This window comes from Castor canadensis, chromosome 7 (genome assembly GCF_047511655.1).
Source record: "Castor canadensis chromosome 7, mCasCan1.hap1v2, whole genome shotgun sequence".
In the NCBI taxonomy this organism is placed as follows: Eukaryota; Metazoa; Chordata; class Mammalia; order Rodentia; family Castoridae; genus Castor; species Castor canadensis.
This window is the reverse complement of record NC_133392.1, coordinates 12,489,267-12,509,779: the sequence shown is the minus strand read 5'-3', so window position 1 is coordinate 12,509,779 and position 20,513 is coordinate 12,489,267. Positions and strand designations below refer to the sequence as shown.

The 20,513-nt window shown below is 38.6% G+C and overlaps 1 protein-coding gene and 2 non-coding genes across 3 annotated transcripts in view; all 3 read right to left on the bottom strand.

The window, feature by feature from the left end:
• The window catches only part of Eif3a (eukaryotic translation initiation factor 3 subunit A), a 34,156-nt gene extending 14,360 nt beyond the window's left edge, over window positions 1–19,796 (bottom strand). Inside the window, exons 1-12 of the mRNA XM_020186282.2 lie at window positions 19,564–19,796; window positions 13,973–14,163; window positions 13,702–13,838; window positions 12,514–12,677; window positions 10,805–11,004; window positions 9,041–9,249; window positions 6,844–7,015; window positions 3,934–4,038; window positions 3,496–3,594; window positions 2,288–2,404; window positions 1,400–1,585; window positions 291–638 (exon numbers count right to left, since the gene is read on the bottom strand). Coding sequence (XP_020041871.2) covers window positions 291–638; window positions 1,400–1,585; window positions 2,288–2,404; window positions 3,496–3,594; window positions 3,934–4,038; window positions 6,844–7,015; window positions 9,041–9,249; window positions 10,805–11,004; window positions 12,514–12,677; window positions 13,702–13,838; window positions 13,973–14,163; window positions 19,564–19,612 — 1,977 coding nt within the window. The 5' untranslated portion in view covers window positions 19,613–19,796. The remainder of the gene's footprint in view (window positions 1–290; window positions 639–1,399; window positions 1,586–2,287; window positions 2,405–3,495; window positions 3,595–3,933; window positions 4,039–6,843; window positions 7,016–9,040; window positions 9,250–10,804; window positions 11,005–12,513; window positions 12,678–13,701; window positions 13,839–13,972; window positions 14,164–19,563) is intronic.
• LOC141425321 (small nucleolar RNA SNORA19) lies at window positions 2,735–2,866 on the bottom strand. The gene has a single exon (XR_012450385.1). It is a non-coding gene; the product is annotated as a small nucleolar RNA SNORA19 (small nucleolar RNA).
• Window positions 3,694–3,824, bottom strand: LOC141425322 (small nucleolar RNA SNORA19). Its single transcript, XR_012450386.1, has one exon. It is a non-coding gene; the product is annotated as a small nucleolar RNA SNORA19 (small nucleolar RNA).
• Window positions 19,797–20,513: the final 717 nt, after the last annotated feature.

The window sequence follows — 20,513 nt, the reverse complement described above, 5'->3', positions numbered from 1 at the left end:
TTTCTCATAACAGGTGTTTATCTAAGGAAATATAAAAATATTATACAATAGCTTTATTTTTGCTTGAGAAAATATAGGCATAACTCCTAACAGCTACTTCTCACTACATCTACCCAACTCTACCCTGTAAAGATGCAGTGACTTAAAACCAAATGCTCACTCCTAGAAGTTAGTTGTAATAAACGACACAAAATAACAAAAAACAAACCAACAATAATAAAAGAGTATGTTTCTAAGAGTACAGAAGACACGAATAAAACTAAACTCTTTAGACATAATAAGCTACATACTTCAATATCAATATCTTTGAATGCTTTGGCACCCAGTTCTGTCTTCTTGATCTGCTCCAAACGCTCTCGAACAGTTTTCTTTTTAATTTGTTCGTGTTCCTGTAAGATCCGCTCCTTCTCTCTCTCCTTTGCCTCCTGGCGCAACCTCTCCTCTTCAGCCTTTCGTACTTTCTGGAGCTCAGCTTCTCTCTGCTCCAGTTCTTCTTTTTCACGCTGAATATTCAGACTCTCAAGCCTCTCTTTCCTTTCCTCAATTGTCTGACGGCGAGCTAAGATACGCTGATGCTCTTTTCGTGAATTTTTAAGGTATGCTGTAACTGCCAACTGATGCTGTTCTTCTTTCTCTTGCTTCAAAAACAAATGCATTTTCAAAAATGATTATCCTGGTATTGGGCATCAAAAACACAATAATCCTGATATACTTCCCTTCTACGTATCTGCATTTTGTACAGGAGCTACTGCTATCCAAGCCATTTGTTTCCAGTGCCAAATGCTAAAGGTGTGGCTCAAGCAGAAGAGTGCATCTGTCTAGCAAGCCAAACCCTGAATTCAAACCCCAATAGTGCCAAAAAATAAGTTATCTTCTACGGCTGGAGGCATGGCTCAAATGGTTCAGTGCCTGCCTAGAAACACTTCTGTTTACAAGTCAACTGTTCTTTGCAACAAATCTACCTTAAGTGTTCAACCCAAGGAGAAGTACTAACAGAATACACAAACAATAACTTAAGCAGGAAAGAAATGCCTAATCACTGTACCCTACTATTTTGGGGACCATGGCTATGTGTAGTACATTATTACTACCTACTTAATATAATATTTTAAATCATGGAAGGCAGTTCAATGATTTATCTAATAAAAATATTTGATAAAAAAACAAACTGGGCCAAGAATGACAGTTCACACCTCGAAGTGTGAGCTCTTAAGAGGTGGAGGCAAGATGAGTTTGAGGCCAACCTGGGTACACAATGACACCCTGTCTCATAAAAAGTACAAGTGAATAGGAAATAGATAATAAATCCCTCCCCCCCAGATATAGTCTCAAGCCATTTTGTGGAAAAACACTGAGTCCCTCAAAACTCTGTAATTCATTTCCCCCTAAAGATCCATACCAGTATATGAGCTGGCTTGATGACTTCAAGTGCTTTTGCCAGCACTGAGGACATGGCTGTGAGCTGATTTCTTATCTGTTCTGAAGGCATGCTCTGCAGATGAGGACCAATGGGGGCATCTTCTCTGGTAGCATAATTCAAATCAGATCCAAAACTCAGAGTCCGAGAAGTGTGGTCAATACGAACCTTTGAAAATTACCACTGGTTAAATCTTACTTAACATAAAATCATCCTATAAATGGCTTGATTAAAAATACTCAACAAAGCTGGGCACTTGGCTCACACCTGTAATCCTAGCTACTCAGGAGGCAGAGATCAGGAGGATCAAGGTTCAAAGTCAATCCTGGGCAAATAGTTCAAGAGACCCTATCTCAAAAATACCAAACACAAAAGGGCTAGAGCAGTGGCTCAAGTGGTAAGGCATCTGCCCAGTAAGTGTGAGGCCCTGAGTTCAAACTCCAGTATTAAAAAAAATAAAAATCAATCAACTGAAAGCTGGGAGCAAGTGGCTTATATCTGTAATACTAGCTGAGAACGGGAGGATCATGGTTACAAGGCCAGCCCAGGCAAATAGTCCAGAAGACCCCATCTCCAAAATAACCAAAGCGAAATGGACTGGAGTTGCAGCTCAAGTGGCAAAGCAGCCTGCTTTGCAAGCATGAAGCCCTGAGTTCAAACCCCAATCCCACTAACCTGCCCCCACCCCAAAAAAAATTCAACTGAATTTGAAAAGGAAATTAACAAACAAATGCTATGTAAAGCAGGGGGATTACTCAGTAAAGGTTTAAAAACATGCCACTGTACCAAAAGCTGAGAAACAAAAGACGTATGTCTTTCTACTCCTCAGAGGCCTTCAGCCCACACCTCATGTCCCCTTACAGAACATACCTGCAGGTCACAGTGTCTGGCTGCATCTACTATAGCCCGTTCCAGTTGGAAAGCATCAACAAAAGGAACCAGAGAAGTCAAACGAGAAAACTCAATGCTCTGATAAATCTGTGCCACCTGCATAGAAAACACAGGGTTAATAACAACAACTATCACTTATTCAGGTATTTTTTATGTGCAATCTCATGGGAAGTAGAAATTGTGCCCAAGGTTGGAGGGGGAGGAAGAGGACACTGACACTTGAGACAATTTATCTTAACAGTACATTTTTAGAGCTAGAATTGCAATCCCAGGTTCGCCCTACGCTGTGAACCATCAAATTACACAATTTTTCAAGCATGCAAACTTTTGAAACCACAGTTTTATAAAACAAAAACTAAATGGCCATGTGTTTATAGATAAAAGACTTGCTGCTTACCTAATAAATCAAAACATTTTTATAAAACCTTTTGTCTGAAGGAGACTGGCAGCATTACTATGTATAGTTATTCTGCTAATTAGCCATCAATTCTTTATGTAGCACATAAGAAATAACACTGCTCACATATACAAAAGAAAGCAGGTCAATGAAATGTGCAGACACTTAAGTGAACAATATAATAAAGACTTCCCCAAGCAAAAAACCAGAAGAATGTAAGTCATTATAAACATAACATTCAAAGTTACTCAACAAGATGGAGCAAAATGTGATAAAAGATAGTAATACCTAGTTTTAGTAGAAGGAAAAAGGCTGTCTCGTTCACTATTGATGGGACAGTCTATTAGCTGAGTCTTCTGAGGAGCTATTAAAAGCTTTCATTGTTTAAGCTGTGTAACTAATTCCACTTCTTATGCTACCGAAAGTCCCATTTGTATGCAAAGACACAAGAATGTAAGATGCTCAATGCTGCAGGATTTTATAATAGGGAAAAAAAATAGTAGAAATACAGGTTTTTCATTAAGAGAGTCTTAATATAAGTACACCATGGTACTTTCCAACTATGAAAAACCATATAGGTATAGAAAAGGAATAAGAATAAGGAAAATGCACAAAAGTTAGTAATCAGCAAAAAAGAGAAAAGCAGTTTTAAGTAATTCTGTGTTTCAAAATAACCAACAGTAAGACTAATTTGGGCAAGGGTAGAACTTGGGGAGGCTTTCACTTTCCAGTTTTTAGTTTTATGGGGAAATGTCAGTTCCTTTATAAACCATTCATCTGCATTTTTTACCTGCTGTAGAAGGCGAAGTATGGTATTGTTTTGCAGTTGAGGCACATACTGTTGTAACTCTGGTTCCTTTTCTGGTTGTTCCCTAACCCAATTTAGAACCTATAAAATCATTAAATTGTAAAAGAATTACACTTCATCTGAAATTCTCAATATACAAAAACATAATACAACGTAAAAATTTCTCATCAAGCTATTGAAACTTGTTTGAAGGTGACTGACAGCGATGGCTAAAATTAAGTCATGCTGCTAATTTACCTCCAAAGGTTTGTTTAGCACACCAGAAATATCCTTTCTCTTAATATAAAGAAAAAAGACAATGAAGTGTGCACTGATTCAGAAATACATCACAATTCTCTAAACAAAAATAAATGCAAAGCCAAACAGCAATAATGCCTGCTACAAGGTAACATAATCAAAACTTGAAGACAAAAGGCTTACCTTTGTGACTCTCTCACAGAGTTTTAGTGGGTTGAATTCCACTTCTAGCCAGTTGTAAAGGTCTTTCACTTCTGGAACAACATACTGTAGTACGTTGAATCTGACCTACAATTAGTAAAGCAAAAGATTTAACAGCTGAAGGAAATTTTTGCAGCTGAGATTGTGAACTTAGTATAAACTAAAACTACAGGATTGGAGATGTGGAAAAAGACTGTCTAGCCTCACCCCTCTTTATACTTACCAAAAGTAATCCAAACTAGAACTATGTTGAGTTTCTTGCCTCACATTATGTATCTCCCTATACTGAAAAGACCTGGGACCTTTAAAAGCAAATAAAAACTAAGCCAACATAGTACTATATCTGCAAAGACAACTACTACTATGGCCAGCATAAACTAACTTATCCCAGTAGTAAATAAAACACCAGAGCTTACAAATTATTTTTATGTAAATAATCATATGAAAATTATCATGGTAGCACTGTTCTCACAAGGCCAAAACTGGAAAAACTCAAATGATCCATCAACAAGACAGTGTTACATTCATTTAACTGTTGGCCCTCTGTATGCTCAGGCTCCACATCCAGTCCACCAACCATAGTTGGAAAATATTTGAGGGAAAAAATTTCCATCTGTACTAAGTGTACGTTTTTGTCATTATTCCATAAAATATAACAACTATTTACATAGCATTTACTTTATATTAGGTATTAAAATTCATCTAGAGATTAAAGTTTGCAGGAGGTTTTCCTCAGATTACATGCAAATATTGCTCCATTTTAGACAAGGGACTTGAGCATCCACAGTTTTTGGTATCCACAGGGATCCTGGAAGCAATCTCATGTAAGCACCAAGGAACAACTTTACTTTACACACTTTTATTGCCTAACCCTGATTAAGAACCACTGATTTAATAAAATAAAATGGAAGTTTCAGAGAAAAAATATTGGGCTGGGCACCAGTGGCTCACACCTGCAATCCTAACTACTGGGAGGCAGAGAACAGGAGGATTGTAGGTCAAAGCCACACGAGGCAAATAGTTCAGAAGACCCTATCTTGAAAATACTCAACACAAGAAAGGGCCGAAGGAGTGGATCCAGTGGTAGAGCATTTGCCTAGCAAGTGTGAGGCCCTGAGTTCAAGCCCCAGCGCCATCAAAAAAAAATAAAAGAGAAAGTTAAAAATGTCTTAAGTGTCCAGAAGCATAGATAAATGGGACCTCATAAAACTAAAAAGCTTCTGTTCATCAAAAGAAATGGTCTCTAAACTGAAAAGAACACCCACAGAGTGGGAGAAAATATTTGCCAACTATACATCAGACAAAGGACTGATAACCAGAATATACAGGGAACTTAAAAAACTAAATTCTCCCAAAACTAATGAACCAATAAAGAAATGGGCATGTGAACTAAACAGAACTTTCTCAAAAGAAGAAATTCAAATGGCCAGAAAACACATGAAAAAATGCTCACCATCTCTAGCAATAAAGGAAATGCAAATTAAAACCACGCTAAGATTCCACCTCACCCCTGTTAGAATAGCCATCATCAGCAACACCACCAACAACAGGTGTTGGCGAGGATCCGGGGAAAAAGGAACCCTCTTACACTGTTGGTGGGAATGTAGACTAGTACAACCACTCTGGAAAAAAATTTGGAGGCTACTTAAAAAGATGGACATCGATCTACCATTTGACCCAGCAATACCACTCTTGGGGATATACCCAAAAGACTGTTACTCCAGAGGCACCTGCACATCCATGTTTATTGTGGCACTATTCACAACAGCCAAGTTATGGAAACAGCCAAGATGCCCCAGCACTGATGAATGGATTAAGAAAATGTGGTATCTATACACAATGGAATTTTATGCAGCCATGAAGAAGAATGAAATGTTATCATTTGCTGGTAAATGGATGGAATTGGAGAACATCATTCTGAGTGAGGTTAGCCTGGCCCAAAAGACCAAAAATCGTATATTCTCCCTCATATGTGGACAATAGATCAAAGGCAAACACAACAAGGGGATTGGACTATGAGCACATGATAAAAAAGCAAGAACACACAAGGAAGGGGTGAGGATAGGTAAGACACCTAAAAAACTAGCTAGCATTTGTTGCCCTTAACGCAGAGAAACTAAAGCAGATACCTTAAAGCAACTGAGGCCAATAGGAAAAGGGGACCAGGAACTAGAGAAAAGGTGAGATCAAAAAGAATTAACCTAGAAGGTAACACCCATGCACAGGAAATCAATGTGAGTCAATGCCCTGTATAGCTATCCTTATCTCAACCAGCAAAAACCCTTGTTCCTTCCTATTATTGCTTATACTCTCTCTACAACAAAATTAGAAATAAGGGCAAAATAGTTTCTGCTGGGTATTGAGGCAGGGGGAGAGGGAGGGGGCGGAGTGGGTGGTAAGGGAGGGGGTGGGGGCAGGGGGGAGAAATGAACCAAGCCTTGTATGCACATATGAATAATAAAAGAAAAATGAAAAAAAAATAAAAGAGAAAGTTAAAAATGTCTTAAGTGTCCAGAAGCAGCCTAAAACCTCACCCTCTTTCCAGCCTATCCTGTTTCCCACATGTCAGCTTGACTCCTTTTCCTGTAGCCCTCTGAAATAGGCCATGAACTCTTCTTGACCATGTTACTTTTTCTCACACTGAGCATCCCACAGTTTTCCTCAGACCCAGCCCCAAGTCCTGCTACAAAGTTACCACCAACTTAACCCCAGCTCACTCACTAGAGAACAATCACCCCAACTGAACAAAGTGCCCTCTCATACCAGTGGTTCCTGGATCATACATCAGAATCTTCTGGCAATTAATCAGAAGACCCAATATTTAATCATGCATCATTAAACTTGATCACAAGTATTCTGTCCAAAGCAGTAAATGTTCAAACTTATACTAACCATATCATTAATAAGGCCAATTCGTGTTGGTGGGGCTTGAAGACCTAGCAGTGTTGCAAGGCGACGCTGTTTCTCAACAATAATGCCATCCATATCCAGAAGTCGAGCAATATCAGTTCGCTCAGGAGTGATAGGGATGGAAAGCGTAGCCAAAAGGACTCTAGTAGACATTCTGTGGGAAACAAAGTTAAACCTGTTCAGTTTATAAATGTTGCCTGAACAGTACTTACCTTTAATCATCCATTATGCTATGCCAGTTACAGAATATACCCTCCCAGCATAGTGAACTATATTCAATATTATTCCATTATACCATGGTATTAATTAAAAAAGAAATTGATCTTTTAAACAAATCCTTATCAAATAAAAAAATTCATCCAACACTTCTGTTTTCTGAATGAGACTGGTTAAATGGCAGCTTTAAAAACTAAGAAAATAAATTATATAAGGATGAAAAAAATTACAAAGGCTGTAAATGAATACAATTATGGTAGTGAATGGAGGGGGGAGCGACATTTTCACTTCACTAAAACACAAGAGCAAAGTCAGGTTGAATACAGAGCACTGTAGAACACCAAAGATTGTGGATGCTGGACCCCAACAGTCAAAGGCTGGATCTCAGCTTTACTATTTCTAAGTCTGTACCTTAGGCAAAACACAGAACTTTTAGTTATTAACCAGGTAATATTAAATCAAATAATATACTCATTGAAGTGCTCAGTGAAGGGATAATATAAATATCTCGAAGTATCACAAGTTTCTTTTTTTGTAGTTTTTTTTTTCTACATCAAACATGTGAACTACCTAACAGTGAATGACGTAATAGACATGGTCCTCCAGAGTTTCAAAAAACCTAGAACACTAACATAATTCATTCAGTTGGTTCTGCGTATTGCTATAAAACTGTAATCTTTCTTTTTTTTTTTTTGGTAATACCAGGAATTAAGATATTAATTAGGGCCTCAGACTTGCTAAGCATGCACCCTACCACTTGTACATAATTCAACTGAAAGCCAAAGTCACAGTTTAATAGGGAGAAGAACAGTTTGTAAACTGCCTAGTACAACCCAAATGTATTTTTAAAAAGTAACTGAGAGGGTGAGGATGTAGCTCTATTGTGGAGTGCCTGCCTATTTTTCACAAAGCTTTGGGTTCAATTCTTCACAGGGAACAAAAAAAGAAACTGGGGTATGGGGCAGCAGACAGGATATATGTATTATTTTCCTTTTTAAAAATGGTCTGTAAGTTGTTGTATTATAAGCTATTCAAATTATGCTTAGTTGTGTCCATCTCTCAAATACAAATAGTGCCTGACTCGGGATAGCGGCAATTTTTTGGGGGGGGGGGGGGGGCGGTGGCTTTGGGTTTGAACTCAGGGCCTCATGCTTGCTAGGTAGTGGTTCTACCACTTGAGCCCCTTCATCAGCCCAGCTGCAATGTTTTGACTTTGATGTGAAAGTGATATGAAGTCAGCAGAAACTGTATTTCAAATTTTGATTTTTTTCCCAGGCTAGCGAAATCAACTATGATATTCTTGAAATGGCAGGCCCTAACAGAAGTGCACCACAGCTCCCTCTCAGCTATTCAATCACAAGGGTAAATAGCAGATACTCTATAGTGTACTATGTTGTTAAGCTATACTGTTTATTAGGCCCCCTGGATTAAATGTATTTTTTATTTATCATTACTTCTAGCTTACAATGAGTTTACAGGGATATAACCCCATTGCAAGTCAAAGAGCATCTGTACCTTACAGCTAATATTTTATAATTAGGGGGAAAATGACTTAATGGAACTAATTATCTTCTTCATTGTTCAATCTTTGCTATGAAAAGATACTACCTGTATGATAGAAGGATCATATGTTAACACTGTCTCCCCCAAAAAGTTTCTCATTTGGGCTTTTGATAGAGTTCATCAGACAAAATTGGCTCCTAAAGACCAAGAGTACTATCCAAGAGGAGCAATGTCTGAAAATACTGCTGGCAGTCACAACTGCAGAGTTGGTATAGACACAACTGCAGGTTAGGGATGCTACTAACATCATACAATGCACAGAATAGTCTCCTCAACAAAGAATTACCTAATCCAAAACATCAATAGTACAGAAGTTGAGAAATCCTAACTTACTCCATAATGTATCATTTGAAACTAAAAGATCTTTAGTTTCAACACTACCCAACTACAACATTCTTACCTTTGCATCTCATCTTGTGTAAGATTCTTTCTCATTTCTCTAGAAAGATGATAAAGACGATGGAGAGTAGATGCATGAAAAAGAGCATTTCCAGATTTCCAAAACACAGTTGAGACTTTGTTATAGTAATTTGCCATCAACTGAGGTTTAGGTGGTTTCTTAGACAAGGAGAAGAGCCCATGAATATCTTCCACAGCTTTGAATGCTTCCTAAAATTAGTAGTATAAATTAGCCACTGCATTCTGAAATAAAACAATCTAGTTCAAATCTCACTAGGAAACCTAACACAGAGAAACATATAAAAATAAAAGTAGCATGTATACGTGCCTTCATGTGTGGTTTTTACCCACAATTTAATATCTGATACATTGGGAAAAAAACTGCTGTAATTAAAAAAAATCACTAGCTCTTTAAACTTTAAACTTCTTTAGAAAGTCCTGTAAAGTAGATAAACCAGATTTAAAAAGAATATATTTGCATATTAGCACACCACTTGGGGCAACGTACAATAGAATACAGGTGATTTCTGAGTGATAAGACAATGGATGAGCTTATCCACTTTTCCAATAATGAGCTTATTTATCTGTCCTCTACAGGGAGCAATTTAAGATGGGTGTCCCTATAAAACAGGACAACATTATGGGGCAAGAGGGTAGAATCAAATCCCATTTTCACTTCGCTGAAAAACTGCAAATTTTCAGGTTCTTCCCCTATGATTCTAATTAAATACTTTTTGTCAAATATGTAAAACCTTTCAAGTTATAAGGCTACAAAAATTCATGTGAAAATGAACTCTATAGGATCCTTGGAGTAATGGGGCCAGGCAAAACACAAGCTTCCAACATCAATGCCATGTACAGTGCACAGCATTCACCATGCACACTACCTAAGCCTTCTCCAACCACAGTAAAGGTGTGTGGTTTTAACTTCCATCTGTCACTGACAAATAACTCTTACATACACACACAAAAAAAATTGAAGTCGAGCACATGTGGCTCACACCTATAATCCTAGCTACTTGGTAGGCAAAGATCAGGAGGATTGTAGTTTGAAACCAGCATAGACAAATAGTTCAAAGAGACCCTATCTCGAAAAAAAAACAATGCAAAACAGGGCTGATGGAGTGACTCAAATGGTAGAGCTCCTGCCTAGCAAGCGTGAAGCCTTGAGTTCAAAGCCCAGTCTCACCAAAGGAGAAAAAAAAAATTGTAGGGTCTGGGAGTATAGCTCAGTGGTACAGCATGAGCTTAGCAAGAATAAGACCATGGATTCAATCCTTAGCGCGCACACACACACACACACACACACACACACACACACACAAAGAAAAAGAAAAAAAAAATCTTTTCGGGCTAGATTTGTAGCTCAAGTGGTCAAGTATCTAACTAGCAAGTACAAGCCACTAAGCTCAAACCTCAGTACTACAAAAAATAAAGACCAAAATCATTGCACTTTGCAAATGCTTTTAACCTCTATACTTATTTCATCAGAGACTAAACAGTTTACAGCCTGACACCAGTTACAGAATCACACTTTTGAGTAGCACTAATAATGTATTGTTTTTCATAGAAAGAAAATGGGTCTGAAAGAGATTACATGACTTGATTCAAATTCCACAGATTAGAAATGAAATATCTTCCTGTTTCATCCATCAGACAATCTTAAATCCGTCACTTTACTGAAATTAAGAGATCATACCAAGAAGAGGACCACTGAAGGAAAAAAGACAATTATTAATAGAAAAGCTAGTAGTTCACAACATACCTGCCAGAGTTCCATGCTGATTGCACTATCCAGCTGAACGAGCCTGGTTTCCAAATGCATGGACTGACTCTCTGGATTATTAAGATTGATAGCTGTACTTTGGTTATGGTGGCGCTGAATCTGAGATAAGTGCATTCTCAAATTGTCACACAGCTTACGGAATTCAGCCTTACGGGTATATTGGAGGCAGAATTTGAAAGCTGTAAGCATAATGGTCAAATATATTAAGGACTTTCTTCAACTTCAGTATTTAAATAGGTTTTATTTCACACAGTAAGATCAGTTATGTTAACAAAATTCACCAAACTCATCATTAGTCTTTGAATATGTTGTTGTAGAACTGTAACTCCCTCCATGTGCCCTGACTACCGTTCTGAACCCTGACAAAAATCAAAGAAAACATGATTACCACTTCTGGCCTAAAATAATGAGTAAAAGGGGAAATGATTGAAATTTAGATTTAGGAAGACCCACCACATTCAAAGACCTATCACTTCAAATCCTAAGAATAAAAAAATCAGACGTCAACTATATAGAATACAACATGCTTTCATACTATTAAACTATGTAAGGCAAATTAGAGGTTTACAATAACCTAATTTCAACTATATACACAAACTACTTGCACCAATCACTAAAAATACACAGCAATTCCTCCTGTCAGATATGCAAGATTAGAATCTTTTTAGAATTTCTTGGCTGTTAAAAAAAACAGGCCTAAGGACTGGAGGGGTGGCTCAAGCAATAGAGCACCTGTTTTACAAGTGTAAAGCCCTGAATTCAAACCCCAGTACAGTGCAAACAAAAAAAAAAAAAGAAAAGAAAAAGAAAGGCCTAAACAAAGTGACACAATTTAACTTGAACATTCACACAATTCATTTTAGCCACAAGTTCCAATATTCCTAGTAAAATATAAATAGTTGAAAAGTCACTTAACATCTGAATAAATGCTGAGCCGGACACAGTGGTACACACCTCTAATTCCAGCACTAAAGAGACTAAAACAGGAGGATCATGAGTTTGAGGCCAGCCTGGGCTACAAAGCAAGATTTGAGGATTGCCTAGGCTACTCAGACTCTATCTTAAAAAACAAACAAACAAAATCAGAAAGAAAATAAAATGCCAATCATCCCTGTAAGACTGGCAGCACAAGCTTCTGGGTAAGGGTGAGACAGAAAACAGCCCAACTCAGGTAGTTTCCCACTCACACAGCTAGGACTATATTCACTGAAAGAATTTACAAGTGACAGTATGGTATTTTCAATGTAGTCCCTCACAGAGTTAAGTGTATACAGAAAAAATGAATATTAAAGATGACTGAATCAAGAAAACTTAATTGTATCTTCAGTAATGCTGTTTTACAAAAGTGAAACTATGTTTCTTTTTTCATGGAATACATTAAATCCAGCATGGAGTAAAAAGTAAAATTCCAGTTTACTAGAATTCAATAGAAAGTTCATTTGTTTTTTATCACCTGAAGACTTTCAAATTGACTTTTGCAATACATTTCATATGGAATTGCCTTAACTGGCAATACAAATTTCTTATTTAGTTATTTAATATGAACAAATGTCGATCACATTTCAATAAGGGTAAAACTAATTAATTTTTAAGTATTATGCAGAAAAGGAATTAATCTTCCACAAAAAAATCGGTTCTAAAGACAACTTTTCAAATCAGCTTATTGAGATTCCAGAGAATCATCTTACCTTGCTGGGCAATATCATGATAAAGGCGCTCTACTCTAGAATTGTTTCGAAGAAGGTCCAAACACTGTCTGTACGATTCCCACAGGAACTTAACCCAGGGAGTTAACAGTAATCTGTCAGTACGATCCTGAGTATCTTCCCCACTGACAGCACTAAGGAGAACACTACAAAGAAGAAAAAAATGTTGAAAACAATTTTAGGCATGATTCCCTACTTTGCCATGTGACTAAAAACCCAAAACAAACAATGATCATGAAATGGTACAAATTTTTCCTGTACCTTTGAATATGCTATAAAGTTTGTCACTTACCAAATGAACATGCCTGAATTCCCAATCTGTATTACTGTTGTTTAATTAGTATATTCCCATCTATCCTAAGGCTATATTGGTACACTTCTATGAATTTTGAGTATTACTTACATAATTGATGTACTATACACTTAAAACTTCAAAGATAAGCACTCTTTCTGACAAACATCTACTTCAAATGTGGAACATGGAGACCCATGTAAAGAAAAACACAGCTTTCAAAATATTTATTAAAGTTTAACTCACCTACATATTTTCTTATATGTGGAAGATTGATCCAAAATATAAACATAGACACAAAAACATATGATCACATACAAACTTACATGTAGAACATGTTTGTAATAATGGAACTCAGAGGAGGAAAAGGATAAGAATGATAAGAGAGTCAACAATATCAAAATACTTTAACATCTGTACAGGTAGAATACATAACGGCATGTACTAAAAGCCATTGAATAAAGGGGGGGAAGGGGTAAGTGAGAGTAATGGAAGGGGCTGAACTGACCAAAGTAAAATATACTCACAGGGGTGCTACATCAAGAAACCCCTTTGAACACTGACTTTGGAATTAATAATGTATGACAGGACTATGAAATAGGTACAGTGTGGGAGGGGAGAGGGTCCAATGAAGGACATGAAGGTGAGGGAATATGGTTGATGGACTTCACATACATATGCAAAACACAACAATGAAACCTCTTGCAATTGCTTTAAGTGGGGCAGGGAGGGAGTTCAGGGGCAAGATGGCAAGGGCCACCTAACTAAAATGTACAATGTATGGCTATATGGAATTGTCACAATGAACCCCTCCCCCATAACAAATATATCCTAATAAAAATGAAAAACAGGAAAAAAAGAACATTTAACTCACATACCTCTCAGGGGTTTGAATATTATCCAGATCTTCTATATCTAATACCATCTGTTGGGATTCTTCTTTAGCAGCTTCGGTTTTCTCCTCTGCTAGTTTTAAATATGCCCTAACAACATCCTCTAAAGATTTAATGTTCACCTAAGGGATTGGGGGCGGGGACAATTTATTCTTTAATAAGAAACCATAAATGTCTAAAAAGGAAATTTGTAATATAAAATTTATTCAATTTGAAAGGTAAACTTTAAAAATACAAAACCGAGTTCTGTTGGTACCTGTTGGCAAATGTTCTTATACTGATACAATCCTTCCTTAGCCAAGTGGCTCTTACGAAGATCCACACAAAGTTCCAAGTATTTCAACATAATTGGCTCGTGTATCTTTTGCCATGTTCTATGTTTCTTACTTTTCATAACATCATAAAGAACATCCAGAGCAGGTTGCTTTTTGCCAACCTCAAGAAATTCTGAAAAAATAATTCAGCATTATTAAACAATACACATACTATACAAAAGTATAACCTTTGCCTCTTTTTAACTGGTTGCTTTAATTTCTTAACTCATTACCAATTTTTTAGGTCATGCTTATTTTTGACTTCTAAAAGCAGTATCATAGTTAACCAAGGTAAAATCAAAGGAAGAGACTGGTACTATGTCAGATTAGAGGGGAAAATTGAGTTTCACTCAATTCCACTGTAATTTCAAAATTCTAGAACTGAAGTCATGGAAAAAAAAATCTCCCCTAACAACTTAATAAATTTAAGTGTAACTTCACCATAGTGTTTATCTGGCTAATGAAATTTTTGCTAGTTTATGCCATAATAAGGCAGAAAAATACATTAGATTGCCTTTACCACTTTAAATAGACTACATTTGAGTCTATTTCTGGGCTTTCTGTTTGGTTCATTCTTTATTAATCAACATTTCTAGTCTTTTGTCAAGACCTTATGGTAAAGTCTTGAAATTAGGTAATTAGTGCTCCAACTTTATCCTTTTGTACTGTGTGGTCTTTACTAGGTCCTTTCCCTTTCCAGACAAATTTTACAACCAATTTGAAGGCATCTAGAAAATAACTTGCCAGGAATTTGACTGGGACTGCACTGAGTCTAGCAATGGAATATGAAGAATTGACAGTAATACTGAATCTTACAATCCATAAACATAATCTATTTATCCCAGTCTAAATATGAGAAAACTATTAATACAAATCCCAATAGAAGGATGCTATCTATGGTTTGAATGTATGTCCCTCCAAATTCATGTTGATACTCAGTTCTTAATGCAATAGTATTAAGAAGTTAAGGTCTTTCAAGAGATGAGTAAGTCATGAAGGTTCCACCCTCACAAATGAATCAGTGGCTTTTATGGAACTAGCTAGTCCCTTTTGCCTCCCCAAAGCATTACTCCTCCTCCAGGAGACAACAAGAAACCACCTTGGAAGTAGAAACAGTAGAGAGCAGTCACCAGACACCAAATCTGCTGGGTTCTCAATTCTGAGCGTCCCAACCTCTAGAAATGAAGTAAATTTGTTGTTTAAAGTGCCCACAGTACAATACTTTGTTATGACAGTACCAATGGACTACAATAAAGTACACTGTATAAAATACCTAACTAGTACTAATCAAAACCATCAAGGTCATTTGAAATTTGTCACATCCCAGAGGAGAAAATAGAAGATAACTAAAAGCAGTCTGGTATCCTAGATGGGATCCCAGGACTGAAAGGGGCATTAGGGAACGCTGAGAAAATCTCGCAACAAGAAAGACTTTGCTTAATAATGGGTCAGTTGTTCCATTAGTTGTGACAACTGTACTGTACGGATGTAACTTGTTCATTAATAGGGGAAATGAGTGGTATAATAAATGGGAACTCTACTATCTTTGATCCAGTTCCAATCTTAAATTCTACATATATTGCTCCTTTTGAAATTCAGTCAAGGGCTGGTGGGTGGCTCAAGTGAAATTCAGTCAAAAGAAATGTCTCTTATTTATCTTAGTTTTCCTCATCCTTTCTTTCACACACAACAGACTGGAGGGAGAAGGTTAAATTAACTGTTTAACTTAAAATCCAGCAATTGCCAAATTTCACACAAACACGTCTTCTAACTGCACACTTGAAAAATAATTTGAAGCTAACTAAAACACTAATTTCACAACATCTCCACTTTTTAAAAATCAATGCTTGCTTTTCTCCTAAGAAAAAGTCTTGAACAAGGGAACCGAGGGCCTCCACAGCATGCTAGGCAAGACTCACTACCAACTGAGCTATATCCCAGCCCCATCCCTTATAATATCACAGGCAAATAAATACAAAACCAACATCACTTCAGGCAAAAGTCCATCTGCAATTGAGTCAGTCTTATTACCAAAAATACTTATTCAGTGAAACAAAGTATAACCAGATATTCTATTCGAACAAAAAACCTTTCCTGACTTAAGGGAGGACTTACTGTTGTCTAAAATCCATTCATACTTCGGTATTTTCCAAAGCTATTTAACTGAAAGTCTCTATCAGTCAAAAGTAAACGCCTGTCAGGCGCTGGTGGCTCACACCTGTAATCCTAACTACTCAGGAGGCAGAGATCAGGAGGATCAAAGCTCTAAGCCAGCCCAACACTGTATCTCAAAAAAAAATCCATCACAAAAAAGGGCTGGTGGAGTGTTCAAGGTGTAAGCCCAGAGTTCAAACCCCAGTACCACAAGGAAAAAAAAATGCCTTTCATCATATTAATTCTTTAAAAAAAAAAAAAAACCACAGCAATGTTAAAATTAACTATTAATATAACCAACTCCCAGTATTACACTGAGGACTTAAATCTTAAAATACTACAACTAAGTGTGATCGATCTGTTTCTAATATGGCATAGAGACAAATGGGAGTTGTTAAAAGCTGAGCGATAAGCATGAAAGGATGACAAAATACAAAACTGTAAAAATAATTCACTTTCCCAATCTCTAATTTTTAAACGGGAGTGTGGTTCTTTATTGCACCTGAAATCCCAGCACTCAGCAAGCTGAGTTTGAGGCTAGCCTAGGCCACCAAGCAAGACTGTCTCAAGAAGTATTATTTTATAAAACTAAAAAGCATTTTTCACTTCCTGAACCTCCAATCTAACTCCATACTAACTTTGAAAGTCAAGCCAAAAGAAACACTTAAAAAATAATTTAGTATACAGGACACCCAAAGGCCCACCAAATATAATAGAAGAAAATATGAAAAGCAAAGGATGTTTCTAAAAGAACTGGAATGGAATGGTAAGATCTTACTCTGTATTCTAATTTACATACATAGAATTGCCTAATTAATGGGGAAAGAGGTTTTTGAGGTTGGAAGGAATTGTCATACTAAAGTTTCTATTCCAATACTTAAATGTAGACTTCCAGATTAATACTCTAAAAATTAAAATGTGGAATTATGACTATTCCCAGGAGGGTCAACATTTTCAGTTCACTTTTAGGACATATGAAACTATGTATCTACCAATAAAGAAAGTTTACTTCAGGCCTTGGTTTTACTAACTGTGCAACAGACCAAACAGATCAGCTATAATGTTACTTTATTTAGGGGTTTCCTAACAACTATTTTTTTAAGGCACTGGTTGTACAGCATAAATTAAAAGACTGTTACAAGATCAGGAGCAGCTACTTTGACACTAACACAATCTGAAAAAGGAGCCCTCTCAAATGATTACATGATAGCAATTTCTTGCCTGTAAATGCAGGGCCATGCTGTCCTCTCCCTGAATGATGACTGTACTTTTTTTTTCCCCCAAAAAAATATTGCTCTGGTTGACTTGAGTAATACTACATTTGGTTAGATCTAAATATCTCTGGGATTACAAATGTTACAGATAAAACACTTAGATAAAATGAGATTTCTATTAAGTAAATGCCCTTTTAAGGTCCTATTTAATGTTTTGTAAACACTGCCAAGTAAGTGCCTTCCACAGTCTGTTCACAATCTGACACTTTGAGAAGGAATCCCTCACTCAAAAGACCCAATGCATTAAAAACTGCTATTTGGAAGGTAAAGCATCTCTCCCGCAGAAACAGCCCTCCAATAGTTTAGCAGGAGTGCAAGCAATACAGGCCTTTATTAAAAAAAAAAAAAAAAAAAAAAAGATCCAAGTTTCACACACACACACACAGTATCTTTCTGGTCTTGCCTACTTTAATACTTTCCCCAACTTGCCCTTCATGAATTAACTTAGAAACTGTGAAAAAATTTGAAACACATTATATATCCTTTCTACTTGTAAACAGTGACTGAACATTAAGTTCATATGAAGATTCTAAACAGAGACAAGGAAACAAGGTTTGAACATACCAAGAATAGTATTTATTTAGGCCATGGAGATTGTAGGACTTCAGAGTACTTCCATGGTTTAAAAAAAAGGTGCTTTGGTGAAGTATACAAATGACTAAAATGCAACAGCTATGCAGAGTAATTTCATGCAAGTCTCTTTGCTTATCATATTGTAATCTTATTCAAAACATCAAAAAGTCACAACTTTGCTACAGTTTAGTTTGTAGTGATAACTTTCCATTTCAATCTATTTTCTTTCCTATAAATTAAATCTTTAAGCTTGTCTGTTCTAACCTTTACTGGTTAAAATAAGTAACAATCAAGAACTATGTTGTAGTTTTAACAGGTTTTTAATTCAATTACTTTATTCTAGACTGTTCTCTCATAACAAAAGCTGACTTTTTGTTGCGGTACTATATAAAATTTCAAACAAGCTAACAAAAATTTCCAAACATAAAACTGTAAGCAATATAGTATATCCTTGTACAACCTGGGTAAGACTTCTGTTGGATGAAGGGTAAAAGCCTTCAAAACACTTAAATATTATTAGGTTAAAAAAAAGTAAACAACTTTTTAAATATCAGAGATAAGCATAAACCATTTGCTCCCCTCATAGTGTTAATATATTAAAATGACAGTTCAAGACATCAGCGCATACAAATTTTTCCCGCAAGCGCCCAGAGCTTAAGTACACATATGGAAATAGAAAGAGTAGGCAGCAGCGCTGTGGCGAAAAGGGGGGGGGGGGGGACAAAAAAAAAAAAAAAAAAGACTGATGTGGATGTCAGGAGACCTTGGTTTTAGTCTCTTGGCTTAACAAACTCCCAGAGTGACCTTGGGAAACCATTCCCTCTCTAGGTTTCGGTTCAGGGAGTACCCCAGTCCCTACATAATATTAACCCTGTCCCAACTTCTCCTGGTTCTAAAAAATAAAAAGGCTTTGGAACGGTCCCTAATCAACGCCACAAAGGGGGTGGGGGGAGCAAGAAACAGGTTAAATAGGCTAAGTGGGTCAGTGACCCTGAAGCGCACGTCAGTGGCTGGGGGCAGAGTAAGTGGACCCTGACCCAGCAAGGCACCTCGCGGGCCCTGGGGCAGAGGTGCCGCAGAGGGAGAGTTGGGGGTGGGCCTGCCGGGCTGCAGGCCCCGGCGGGAGGTGGAGCCGAGGTTCTCGCGTGCATTGTCCCCGGGAGGGAGCCATGTTTCCTCCTCCCCGACACTCCCAGATGGCGGCTGGGGGCGCGGGGCCTAAGCAAGACGAAAGCCCGGTAGCGGGGAGAACTAGCCGAGGCGACAGAGGGGAAGGAAGTCGCGGCCGGGCAGGCCTGTCTCTGGGGCCGCGGCCCCGCGACGCACCAACAGGCAGCGAGGAAAGGCAGCCCCTGGCGACGGTTCCATCCGCGCTGGCGTGGGTCCGGAAACCGTGCCAAGCCGAGACGGCGGCGGGCAGGGCCCCTGGCCTCCGCTCTGGCGGCAGCCCAGGTGGTGGGCAGCAGGCCCTGACCCTCGACCTCCAAGGCCTCAGGCCGTCCCAGCCCAGCGCGCCCCGCTCCCCTACTCACCGTTGGCGCGTTTGAGGGCATTTTCCGGCCTCTGAAAATAGGCCGGCATCTTGGCGGCAGGCTCAGCTCACCCAGCGTCAGAGAACTCCCTGGTGGCCGACGAGAATAGAAGAGACGAAGGGGAGCCTACGCGAGGTTCCACGCGCCTCGCCAGCAGTCGCCCGCGCCCAGCCGGCCAGAGACGGAAAGGAAGAACCCACGTGACCCCCGCGCGGCGGCACTGCCGCCGCCGGAGCCCCGGATGTAGGGGGCGGGTCTCCGAGCGCGCCCCGCGCGCAGGCGCTCTGGCTTCATGCGCGCAGGCTGACGTGGCGACGTCGGCGTCCTTAGCGCGCGCTGGGGGTGGGGGAGCGAGGGGTGTTGTTCCCCAAAGTGCAGTGTGTGGTCGCGTTAGGGTCGCAGTTCTCAGGCTTTCACTGCTAGACAGAGGATCCGGGTAGGAAAGGTGAGTTTTTGGTGAGAATTTCTGCCAGGAGAAGGGCAAGCGTCTGCACGGATGCATTTTCAACACGATTTGTGCGAAGTCATACCAGGTTACAAGCCATCAGCGGGACAGTGACCTCTCCGCTCCGTGAAAATGCCGAATTTACTTAACCGAAGTGTATTGAGCAGGTATCGGAGGCCGGTGCAGCTCAGTACCGGGAATTCACCAGTGACCCTTCCCGTGACGGACGAGCATGGGGAGGGGGTAACCCAATAAATGACAACGCAGTAACAAGACGAGGTTATCTTGATAAAATAAAGTTGGTGTCACAAGGATTGCTTGAACCCCAGTCTCACCAAAAACAAAAACAAACAAAACAAGGATTGCTTGAGCAATGGAGGCTCCTGTGAGAAGGCGAGTGGGGCAGAGCAAGGTAGCACAGGGCAGAAGCCCTAAGATTTGAAAATACACGGGTGTCGTCGCTTTTACATACGGCACACGTCACACGTCACAAACATACCAGAGA